The sequence below is a fragment of the Anser brachyrhynchus genome (assembly GCF_964034855.1).
Source record: "Anser brachyrhynchus genome assembly, chromosome: 3".
Lineage (NCBI taxonomy): Eukaryota > Metazoa > Chordata > Aves > Anseriformes > Anatidae > Anser > Anser brachyrhynchus.
In genome coordinates, this window is record NC_137696.1 from 21613972 (window position 1) to 21626996 (window position 13025).

The following is a 13025-nucleotide window of genomic DNA, read 5'->3' on the forward strand; positions in this document are numbered from 1 at the left end:
GCTAACCAAAGCAACAAACGAAACAAAGCCTCCCTGTAATGCTTTGCAGGGACAGTTGTAGGTTAGGTTTTCATTACTCTGGCGTTCTTTTCTATCACAGATTAAAGTATGTGGGAAGGGAATTCAGGGCCTATAGTCCCAGTCTTTGTTCAAAATAGGGCTAGTATCAGCTGAACATTTAACAAGAACAGAGATCCCTCAAACTCTGAGTACCCGTTCCACAGAATGACCATACTCACTATGAAGATTTTTTTTCTTTATATCCAAATCAGATGTCCTCTGTTGCAACTTATCTCTGTTTCATCTCATCCTTTTGCTGAACCCCTACAAGAAGCACCTAACTTCACCTTCTCTGTAACACTTGCCCACAAGGTAGTTAAAACCATCAGTAAGGTGCCCTTAGCCTTCCCTTCTCCAAGCCACAGGCCAGCTCCCTCAGCCTCCCCTCATATACCGCTGTATGCTCCAGCCCATTGCCCTTCTTGGTGTCTCTGCTGGCCTGGCTCCCGTTTGCCAGTCCGCCCGTAACGCAAAGCCCCAGACTGGCTATGGTATTCTTGATGCAGCCTCACAGCTGCCAAGTAGATGTGAACAATGATTTTCCTCAATCTGCTCTTCCTAATGGAGCCCAGTGGTCCTAATGGTCACCCTTCACTGCTGCAAATGCACACTGCTGACTTGTCCACCAGGATATGAGATTTAAGCACCACGCCTCACTCTTGTGTGGCTCAAGTCCTTCAAGAGAGCCAGAGCCTACGATCATGTTCCTTCTTGTTATCTAAAGGCAGCTTTGTCCACTTCCTCACCTGGGGGCACATCCACTGCGGATGTTCTCTGTTGACACCCCCACCTTGTTCTCTTCCTAATTCTGACCCATAAGCTCTTGATAAGCCTGCTGCCCTCTCTACAGCAGAGCTCTGCACATTCGCACCTTCTGCAGAGACATAACCCTTAGAATCATAGAATATCCCGAGTTGGAAGGGACCCACAAGGATCATCGAGTCCAACTCCTGGCACCACACAGGTCTACCCAAAAATTCAGACCATGTGACTAAGTGCACAACCCTTCCACCTTCCCTGTCTGACCTCCATAAAGAGCATGTGTTACAGCACTGCAGTTACATGATCACGTTTCTGTGATCTGAGGGAGATCACAAACCTGCAATGCCCACAGACTTTTCATTTCAGCTGGACGTTTCTCATCCATGTTAAGAATTCACATGCACCTGAGACGAGTCCCCAGTCATACAGCTTCTTACAGGGCACTGCGAACACTTACCCTGCTGAGCTACCCCACATGGATTACCCAACTCGGTCCCTCCATTTGTCTGCTAGAGAAAGCATATGACAGGATGAATTTAGCATGACTAAATAAAGCATGGAAAGGAATTAAAGTCTTCCTACGCTAGCTAGCAACAAGTTACTTTTTCCATTTTTAAACAAGCTGCTACCTCAACTTTCATTTAAGATCAATTCATGAGAATGTTCTACGAACAGGGAGATTTTACCCTGCTAGACCTTTATTCACCTCAAGTTCCCTAAATCTATTACTTTCTGACTCTGCTAGATATAGAATTGGTTTCTCCAATTTGGTCCTCGTGCAGCATAGGTATTCAAAAATCTGCAAAAAAAGCTCAAAACAGTCTTGAAATAGAAAACAATCCTTTAATACAGCCTGTAACTCCTGTGGAACTGAGACCCCCACACCTCTTCTGCTACAGGACACAGCCACAGTATACACTGAGGACTAAAAAGGTCTGATGGAACCTTGTATTCGTGCTGTGTAAAAATACAATTTTGTACTCAGAAAGAGATAGTTTCCCTCAGAAAGTAATAATAAATATATATATATAATAACAGAACAAGCACTATTTTACATTCTTCTGCATTTCTCAAACTTTCTTATATCTGAAAAAATAAACAAAACCTACTGAAGTTGCTTGCTGTACTTCACTAAACCATGTTACCCAATTAATATACATATTTGCAATCCAATTTTCATTTCCCATCTCTGGAACTACATTCTAATTTCAAAAATATGCTGACTACAAAAGGAGTAAGAACCTCATGTACTTGCCATCTGAATTCACTGTATGGCGAAAGCAGTGTTGTCTCTTGCATACTTATGACCGATCATTATTTTTTTAATCATGGAAAACCAGACAGACATGGGCAGAACCCCACGTCTTTCAAGACAGACAAGAACCAGGAACCTCTGTTCTCTTAGTTCTCATTAGAAGCTGTTCCAGTAGGTAAACTTTGTTATCTGAAGCACCTGCACTGCATACATTAATTCATGTTGTTACTGTATCCTGTATGGATGGTTAATACAGATTACTGATAAAACAACTGTGTTCCATTTAACCATAAATGCAACACCACGTTGCAGGTTACAAACTACTGAAAGTTGACCCACTTAGCTCCAAAAGATGAGTTGCACCATCTACAGGCCTTAGCAGAGGGTTACAAAAGTCTCGAGTTTTTGAAATAAACCGTCAAACATCCAACTCTACACTTCTGAAATAAAAAGTTAAGTGAAGATACTTCCTGGGTAAGCAAAAACAATGGGCTTACTCCAAAACAATGTCATCTAACATCAGTCAAACCTGGATAGTTTAGGCTAGTTTGCTAAGAGGCTTGCAATAGGTGCTTTAAAATGGGGTGCTTTATTGTGACAGACATTCAAGCTAAGAAATAATTGGTTACCCACCTTGATAACAAAAGAAGCACTGGTTTTCTATGAACAGTAAAGGACCAGACATCCAGATATTTTCTTTGCTAACTATCTAGGTGCTCTAAAATTATACTGTGTGAAAATTCTGAATTCTTAAAACAACCACAATATACAGTGCAGCATACAAAAGATAACTTGGCTATCACAAATATTTGAAAAGATATTTAAATCTGGCAACGCATCTTATCAGTCCAACTAACAATTTATCTTATGTTTGTTCCTTTGAATTAAAAAAGAACAGCCCTACACACTCTGAATAGCATTAAGATTAGGAGGATGGTATATCAGCAGTTTATGAGTAAAATACATTGCTTTTATCTGGAGGCCAAATAATTAAATTCATTAAAGCAGTCCTTGAAAGAAAGACACGTTCAGACAAGCTTAGCTATGATGCAGCAATGCTGCAGAATAAACTGAAAGGTACGACTATTTTTTCTTTTAGTCTGTACTTATGGACACTACTTTCAATAAATTGCAACCCTGGTGGTTTTGTGGCTAGGCAAGATACAGGAGGTTATCAATGACCTCCTTAAAATGTTTCAAAGTTGGATACACCAACCTTTACAAGCCTCACTGATGTTAACTCCACCCAACTACTCCCTTCCTCCTTTAAATACAGCTTTTGCTAAATACAACCACCATCAGCCATACAGAATCACAACACAGAATGTAGAGATGATCATAACTCTACAGAACAGTACAAGTTACATTTTCTGCCCCCTATCGTTTAACCCCAACTTTATAAGGAAAACACTGTCTTTCTTCCAGATTTGCAGGACTTTTGATGCACAATAAGCAGCAAACAAGACTGATAAAAAAGTTAAAATTTCCAATGTTTACTCTGGCATAAGAAAACCACAAATGGGAGTAACTAATTTCAAAATTTTAAAACCAGCATAACCATAAAATTAAAGTTGTCATGGATTTCAGGAACCAGAACCGACAGAGGTAGAAGATCCTAACCATATAACCAAGAACTAACAATTAAAGCTATGTAACACATGCAGGAGTAAGATAAAGCATTCAGTAAATCTGAGAACAAATATTTCATGTCAACCTCAAAGAGTTTTAAGCATGTTTTGATTAAGTTATTAGGCATCATTCCTAAAATGATTTGAAAACGCATGCATTTGTTGAAAAAAGACACACAATTCAGTCTGTAAAACTAGAGAGAAGACTACTGTTTGTATAACTTCTTTAAACATCCCCTTGTACAAGCCAAAATGTCATTGTTGGCAGTATTGATCTGTACTAAAGCTCAAGACATTACAGGTACGTTCATATACGCTGTTATCTGAAATATGAAATGCACTTGAAACGCACTAACCTGCCATTTACTTGGGTTGCATCAAGTTTAGTTTTAGGTGATAGGGGAATAGCTATATTCAGTACAAGTTTAAAAGAAACTGTATGCTTTCTTTGTGTGGTGAATATAATCAAGAAATAAACACACATGCAAACTTTCTGTGGGAATACGGCATTTGCAGTTTTCATTTCTGGAGGACTGAGAATTAGTTGTACAATCTTAGCAGTGAGTTGAGAAATTCTGTAAAGCTTCATATCAACTGATACTGCTCTCTACTGGTAGGGCAGACACATGGTGACAGGTGGCAGTATGAAACGTCAAGAAAGATTAAAGACCATACTTGGGCCACAATATCTAGGCAAGATATGGTAAGTGTGTCCTGTTGCAACCAAAAGTATTTTCTAGAAATACAAAGAGGTCACTACTGCTTAATTTATTCACTGGTAAACTGGAAGTGGCATCAGGATACCATTACACAGACTGAGCATTTGTAGTATGAAGAACAGTTAGAAAGTGGTTGCTGCAGTGCCTTAGCATGCAGCATTAATTATTTGACCATCTAAATATATACCTCCTTTCTAAAAGGTCATAATTGTAAAAGTATTTAATCCAGCAGTGAGCTGTCATTATATATCTCATAGAGCAAAAGACCTTCTGCTCTGTTTAGCTACAGTATGTTAGAAGATTGCACACTTTCAGCTACCATTTCTAACACAGCAAGCGTTAAACATTTTTTGTTTAGTTGGTTGGTTTTTTGTGTGTGTTTTTGTTTTTTTGCTTAAGAAGAAAAAGACTTCTGTGAAATAGTTACCAATTTGCATACGTCTGTGAAGCATGCAACACCTTTACCTTTCTTCAATTCTATTCTTGTCCATAAGTGGCTGTTTGATCCACTGATTAACTAGTCTTTGTCCTTGAGGGGTTCTGCATTTATTTAGTAAACCAGATAGGGACTGTGTAGTATTAGCATTTTCAACAGAACTCTGGAAAAAAAAAAAAAAAAGTTAGTGAAGTTTACTGACACCCACCAAATGGCACTCAAGTTTGCTACTTAAATACAGATCAGAGAGTTTTTTCTGTAGACAACTTGGCACCATCAAAAAAAAATCGAATGAAACAGCACAGCATTAAAGCAGCTACACTCTGGTCCCTGGAACATGGCAAGCAATTAATAGTATTTTGATATTAGCTGAATCATCAGAAAAATGAGAGATGTGCCTAGTCATTGGATGGTCATTCCTTTGAATAGGAAAAGTGAAAACATATTTGCTAGTTTGCTCTTTGTAAGGTGAAAAAAAGGGGGGGGGTTATCCTGTCCATTTAAAAAAAAAAAAAAAAAGGCAGAAACAAGCCTTTGGTTCAAGGGTTAGAATTCCCAGTTAGAACGCCATGGTGCTTTCGGAATGTTCTTAAATTCCACCTTGTTCACTGGTCTACCTGCTGCAGCCAGCCCTCCATTTCCATCACCAACCGCAGTGCTCCTGGCATATGCCTCCTCTTTCCTTAATATGAACTAATTCAGACTTCAATTCTCTTTTCCAAAGCCAGCATGACTGTAGAAAGCAACAGTACTTCGGAGTTCTTTATCATAATATGATCCAGCTATAGAGTTCTTCTCCCACCCCAAGTCTGCTCCTGCCACTGGAGACATGAACTTCTCAGACTAAAACAAAGGGAAGTCAAAACATTCCCTCCTCTGCATAGCCAGACACCTCAGCAGCTACAACCAATTACTTCTAAGGGACTTCCCATATCTGCATTTTACACGCAGACACTTGTTTGTGGCCACTTCCTACCTCTCTTATGATCTTCTCTTCTACATTGAAAGAAGGCTAACAAAACAAAAAAAAACAGCAAACAAAAACAGTGGTAACAGTGACTAACTAAAACATACATTATACAACAGTAGCTAAAAACAAAGCCAAAAACCAGAAACTATCCTTAATCAGGATCTGGGGAGCTGGGACTTGACTGTCAGGCTACTACTGTCCTACTGTCAACAGCTAAACAAGCATACTGCCAAACACTGATCAATTCAATTGTGCATTTCTTACCTGGAAAAGGTTGAGGGCTTGGACAGCCGCATTATCTAGAACCATGTATTGACTAAGATCAAAAGTAGTCAGTTCAAATTGTCCAAAATTAGACTCATCCGACAGCAACTCTAAAAACTTGATAATGGCTGACAAAGATGAAATAGCGACCTGAAGTTGGAAAAAAAAAAAAGAATCTAGTTCGAAATACTCCTGAATCTGGGAGCATTTGATAATAAATAAAATTACAAGAAATACAATCAGGCAATGTCTCTCAGCCATATCAATTATGTCAGATGCACTCCTTTTTTCTAGGACATGGCAGCTCCTTTCTAGGTAGGTGCAAGAAAAATGAACTAGACATTTGCATAATCTGATAAACAAACTAAGATGTAAAATACATGTTTGCCAGCTTTCCAAAGCTGTTATCAGCTGGCCCAGGAACACATTTCTGGCCCGGGAACACAAACGAGCTATTGCACGTAAATAAGACACCATGGATCATCTGAGGACATGGTTTCAGGGTTAGTTTTCAGACAGAACAAGGATCTGATCTGGCTCACCAACATGGCCTTACAAATGTTAGTGCCAGCACAAAAGAGAGGGAGCAGCATTACTGACTTGTTCAGTTGTAACAGACTTCAAACAATTTTGAACTGTTATGAAATCACACATTAAGGGAGAATAACTCTGCTGATGCTCATTGCAAATGTAAGGTACAATCAAAGGCATTTTAAAACAAATTAAAACATGTTTTATCTCAAGGAAATTAACTCTTGTTTACAGCTGACTAAGAGAACAAGTACACTCAGTTGATATGCAGGCACTACATCGCATGTTTGAGCCGTAAGATGATATAAAACATTAAAATATTAGCATACACAGTACTCTATTTCCAAATGAGTTTGCCCATTATGCAAATTAATTTAAGGATTGTTCTTGAGTTCTCATGTAGACAGATTATGAATAGGACGTACCTCTTGCTTACAGTCAATTTGTTTACTAGTTTACCACTTTAAAGAGACATTTGATACCTCACTTTTTTCCAGAACCCCTAGAATCTGACTTTGACATAAAGAGTCAAGCAGGGCAGAACTACTAAGCACTTCAACAAGAATGCAGCTTAATATGCCATGGGTTATACAACGTACTTTCCCAGAAGTGCAGGAATCCAGTATAAAACAGGATCAAGAAGGGTAGAGATCAGTTTACAACACGTGCATATACCACTCTACTTCTAAAAAACAGGGGCACATTAAACAGTGCTCTATGCTCACCTGCTTCTCCATCTCTGGCAATGCTGCACTATTAATTTGTTCTTCTTTTTTTGATTTTAGCAAGCGATTGAGATCCTGAACGATATCTTTTGTTGTGAATTCCGCCTTCTTTCTGTCTGTAATCAGGATTCCTCCTCTCTGAACGACCTGTCATGCATACGCAGACACAGTTATCAATTATTTTCAATTTTCAGCGGATAGATGTTCATCTCCTGAGGGGAGACACACTGAGGAGACATTTATTTACTGCTGATTTGCAGAGAGAAGAATGACACAAGATTTTACCCTTACAATTTTTTCTGATTAAAACGCAAATAAGTCAGACGGATCATATACTTTATACGCATAAACCAAAATTTCTTCGAGTTTACATAGCACTTCCTCATTTTTCCATAAATCACGGCACCTAGCTAAAAAGATAGAGATAGAGCTTTTTAGATAAAGTTTTGTCTAGCTGTAAGCCTAAGGCTATGAGCACAGGTAATTCCCTTACTTGTCGCAGTTTTCCCATCTCTCCTGCAGTCTCTCCTCCTGGTAGCACACACTCCTTAGGTCCCAGCTGAACCAGTAGAGCTTCAAGGTTTGAGAACTGATCATTATCTGGAAATTCACAGACGCTCAATTTTCTCAGCGTAGTGTCAACATACCCTACTCCTACAACTCTTTGTCCATCAGCAGTAGACAGCTTCACCCCCACAACCCCAATAGCCATTGACATATCATTGTTGGCAAAGAGAACTTCTTCAAACTGGGCAAGATTTCCCGGAGAACCCTGTTTAGAGAAAAAATATAGTTTTAAAGAGTGTGATAAACAGATAAACTTACTAAAAAAAAAAAAAAGACAACAACAGATAAGAAAAATCCATTAATACAGAACATACAGCTGTTTTAACTTTTTTAACCATTGAAATTTTACATATCATATACAGAAAGTGAACTACCTCTGGCTTCTTTAATCTCCCAACCTATGACAAGTTCCTCCAGCAGTAGAATACTGGAATATCCAACAGACCACATGATTTGCCACCCTACCACCAGTTAGTCACTGAAAATCTCAGAGTTCCAAACTGAAGGACACAGGAAACAGTAATTTCCCCCACACACACATCTGTAAAAAAAAAAAAAAAAAAGGTAGAAAATTGTACCTTGTATGCTAGATACCAGTCATTTTCTTTGACAGATTTACTCCCTGCTTTATTCTTGTAAACTTCAACTCTGTAATGACGAACCAGGAGCAGATCTCTTACAAAAGATTCAAAGTTCATTTTACTAAGCACAACACTTTCAAGTTTCTGATTTCCTAGGGGAAAAAAATCAAAGTCTTATTAGATGCCCGAATAACGTGTTCACGTTTATTTTCTGTAATCAAAATCCCCAAGAAACAGAGCTAACAGCCTTTGTGGTGGACGTTACTCTGATATTGAAAAGCACGCAAAGCCCATGAAACATAAAAACTCAACATTCAACTGATTAACGTTAAGCATGAAGAAAGTATACACCATATAACTTCGCAACATTAAGCTCCTTAAGATAATACTAAGGTTTGCCTCTTCTGACAAAATGCTTTTATCTAAATGCTCTTACATCTGTTGTCTGAAAGCTCTACCTTCTTACTAGTTATTTTATGAAGAGATAAATAAAAAAGCAACAAGGGGCAGGCACAAGAGAAAATCTTAAGCAATACGTAATTAAATGTTATTCACTGCTGCAGGCCATCATGAGTCAACCACCTAAGAATGGAGACATCGTACATGTGAATCTCACTGTTGTTAACCAATTTGTCACCTGCACAAGTATATGAGTCCTCAGCTATCGCAGAAAATGTCTCGGAATCATCTCCACAAATGGAAATCTGGCAGTGCTCTGATGCTAATAAATGGTGTTTATTGTGTCCAACCAGTCATCCGCATCTGACGGTTGTGCAGTGTGAGGTTATGGGGGGAGGTGTGTGTAAACAGAGAGAGGTGTGTAAACAGAAGCACGCTGTCTGCTGCAGATCCTTTCCTACATTATCTGTCACATACACCCCACTCGGAATGAGTAATAATTATCATTTCAAAGCAGCGAGAGGTCGGAAAATAAGAAGATTCGCATTTATTTGCGCTTGCTTTGAAGCCGCAGCGAACCAGATCAGACACAAACACCTGGAGACCTCTCACCGCCTTCCCTCCCGCTCCTGCCAGCACAGGGCGCAGCACCACACGCTGCTCCGCTACACTTGGGCGCTGCGGCCTTCAGCAGGCCGCCACCTCCAGGCAGCGAGGCCAGAAGCGCCCAGGCCGGGAGGAGGCCACGCTCCTGGGCCGCCGAGCGGCCCCCGGCCTCCAGACCCGGCGGAACGGGCCGGGACGGACCGGAACGGACCCCAACGGACGGGACCGGCAGCTCGAGCCCCCCCGCCCGGCCCCGACGCACCCGCGGCGCCCGCCAGCTGCCGGATGACGGCGCGGGTGCGGAAGAGCTCTGTGGCGGCCAGCCGCGCGTCCGCGCCGTGCGCCGTGTAGTAGTCGCCGCGCTCGAAGAAGCGCACGGTGGTGTCGGGCTTCTCGGGCAGCGACAGCACGGCACGCACGAAGCCCGCCTCGGCGCCCGCGCCCTCCGGCCACACCGCCTCCCGCGGCGCCTCCACCGCCATGCTGCTGCTGCTGCTGCTGCTGCTGCTGCTACTCCTGCTCCTGCTCCTGCTGCTGCCGCCTCCCGCCAACCGCCACCGCGCGCGCACCGCCCCGCCAGCGGCGCACGCGCCGCACCGCCGGCAGCCAATCGCCGCCCGGCTCTTGCAGCACGTCACGGCCTCCCCGCCGGTCCCCAGGGGCCGCTGAGGGGATGGCGGCTGCGGGGTCCCGTGAGCGGCCGCACCGCGCCGCCGTCGGCGCCGCTCAGGTCCCGGCCCTGCCTGCAGGGGGCTGCGGCGCGCAGAGCGCTGCTGGGTGGCCTGGCGCTGCGCTAAAACGCCGGGCAAGGCGGTGTCCGGGGGCCCCGAGCGCACCCCGGGGCGAAAAGAAATCGCTTGGATGTTTGGCATCGCTTTTGTTGTTGTTTTTTTTTTTTTTCCCCAGTCAGTTCCACATCATGATTCTTATGCCCCAGTTCAGTTATCTGCATCTTATCGCCTACAGTCAAAACACATCTTAGAATTGAATAAATGCCTTAGCATTTCTTGCATGCGTCCTTATCCCTTCTTGTTTCTGACTCCCATTGTTCGCTTCCCACTGCTTTCCTCCCATCTTTCCACGCTACATTAGCTTCTCCCACCTCACCTCTCTCCCCTCCGTCCATCCCGCCAGTCCCTGGCTGTTCCCTCCCAAGAAGCACTTCAGCGTCTCCCACCACAATCCCCACTCTGTCCTGTTCGTGCACGGCATCACCCGAGCTGCCCGTCCCCTCAGGGGCACCTCGGCCTTCCCGACCCAAACACCAGCGCCATACCGCTGAGATAACAGCTTTCCTCACACCAACACTCTCCTCAGATTTTCCTCCTAAAAGCTAATGCAGCCCGTGCTCTGGTACCTCAGTGCTTCCCACCCCGTCTGCCACCCAAGGGTCTGTTTCAGCTTCACACACGCACACGCCTTGCAGCATCGCCCCAGGGCCTCACACTGCCGCCACCCCAGCAGTACTAGGATGTCACAGAGCATGGTGAGGACTGTCTCTTGCTTCCCCCTGGGGCCACCTCCTCACCCACACCTCTCAGCTGGGGGCTTGCCCTCTCGCAGTCCCCCTTCAAAGTGACGCCCCCAGGCACCCTGTCCCTCCCATCCCATCAGGTTATGGTACAGATGACTACTTTGATTCAATTAATGAGACAATTGGAAACCCATTTTCAGTTATAAATGTGGTGGCATTGCTGTAAATACGTTACGAGAACCTTGACGGCTTTGCTGTAACTCCAAATCTTCCTCTTTCCTCTTATGTCCTGAACAATTATTAAATCAGCATCTTTCTTGAGAGGCAATTGGATTTATTTTCAGTATGTGTAAGTATACTTTTCCAAAACTTATTTTCAGAAGAGCTAAACCACCTAGCCTGATATTCACCTGCACCAAAATTGTTTACTTGAGGCTGTGCTCACATAGAAAAATTAGGCCTAAATAACTATCATTCAGCAAACACAACAGGCAGCCTTCTGAAAGGCATTCATAAGTGAGGTGATAAAACCACATCAGCCCAAAATAGATGGGATTACTTCTCTTTGTACATATTGATGAATATGGATAAGGCAGATGATGGCACAAGAAGATTAAAAAAAAAAAAACATACTTTTATGAACATTTGGAGAGGAGATGAGCTCAAGGGACTTCATTGCCACCTTCAAAAGAGATAATAATGCCTGTTAAGCTGTAATTGCTGTGTGTTGAAGTGCTTCATTCTCACTCTTCAGGGCTGGTTACACCTCCTCCTTCAGCAGTTTGCTCCAGGCAGCTCTGCTGAACTGCACTCTCCCATTTACAGAAAGCCACCACCTAAACCTGCCACTAGCGTTCTTTGTGGTGAGCACAGTTCATGAGAAACCTTTATGCCATGACATCTGCTCTTCAATATTTCACTGGATCAGTCACATTTCCTCTGAGCTTTGGCTATTTCTTTAACCCACCTGTCTGCACACTGGCTGATCCACACAAGTCTGAGTGCAGACCATCAACCTATTAGGAAGGGTGGTTGCTTCCTCATGCTACAGCTAGCAGAAAACTTCCTGCTTTCTCTCTTGCAGACCAGGAGGGATGAGAATGAGAAGATGCGTGTAACTGTTAGGCACGTGGTGGATGGTAAATGTATGCAAATCTAGACCTTCATTACTTTTGTTGCCTTTTTATGCATAATGAGCGCACACAGAAATTTTCAATTTTTTTTTTCAGTTAAGAAAATGAATGCCCTTTAAACACTAAAAAAATAAATCCTGTTCCACTAACAGTTAATTAGTATCCAACGGTGATCAGTGGCAGCAATAATGCTTTTGAATTTCTAGGGATGTCACCAGGAAATTTTGTGACTGGTACATGTGCACACATACAGTGCAACAGAGGTTTAAGATAATATTAATGGGATAAGAATAGTTAGTTAATGTAAGCTGGAAAATAGAAAATGTGGCTGTTACCTTGTAAAGGACCTTTTAACTTTCTTGTATGCAGTTTTTTATTCAGACCAACTTGCCACAGCCATCCCTCTACTTTGCAGTCACCTGAATGTGTAAGGATTCTGCAGTGCATTTAGGCCTTAACAGAGGGAAAACAAAAACATCTTAAATGTATCAAGTTTTTACATGCTGTAACTTGATAAGTGTTGCCTTTAACATTATACATCACCTCCTTTATCTACCACCTTCCCCCTTGTGTGTCTGCCATTGCACTAAGAAATAAGAACAAAGAAGGATTTTAGCAAAGTCCATAAAACTCCCGTGGAGATGAACCCACTATTCCCTGTATGTGAGCCTCCCTACAGCATGCCTGACTACCTGCATGCCTAACAATGGATCTTTGTAATGCCAAACTGCAGTCTCACAAGGAAGTTGATAAAATTCAGAATCAGTTGTAAAGTTGGGGCAGCAGAGCTACTAGCATTTTTAGTTACCTAGATTTTTTTTGCAGGGCTATTTCAAGCAGTCTGTAATTCAAAGCCTCTGTGTTTTATAGCAATCAGCGTCCAAAGGTAAAGATTCAAATACACATTTCAGGAAC

At 42.4% G+C, this 13025-nt stretch overlaps 1 protein-coding gene across 2 annotated transcripts in view; it reads right to left on the reverse strand.

Annotated features, from left to right (window-relative positions):
- The window catches only part of MSH2 (mutS homolog 2), a 35338-nt gene extending 25270 nt beyond the window's left edge, over nucleotides 1–10068 (reverse strand). Inside the window, exons 1-6 of one of the 2 annotated variants that reach the window (XM_080587604.1) lie at nucleotides 9766–10068; nucleotides 8496–8650; nucleotides 7844–8122; nucleotides 7351–7497; nucleotides 6095–6244; nucleotides 4890–5023 (exon numbers count right to left, since the gene is read on the reverse strand). In XM_080587604.1, coding sequence (XP_080443730.1) covers nucleotides 4890–5023; nucleotides 6095–6244; nucleotides 7351–7497; nucleotides 7844–8122; nucleotides 8496–8650; nucleotides 9766–9985 — 1085 coding nt within the window. In that variant the 5' untranslated portion in view covers nucleotides 9986–10068. The remainder of the gene's footprint in view (nucleotides 1–4889; nucleotides 5024–6094; nucleotides 6245–7350; nucleotides 7498–7843; nucleotides 8123–8495; nucleotides 8651–9765) is intronic. The other variant, XM_080587603.1, reaches the window with a different exon arrangement.
- Nucleotides 10069–13025: the final 2957 nt, after the last annotated feature.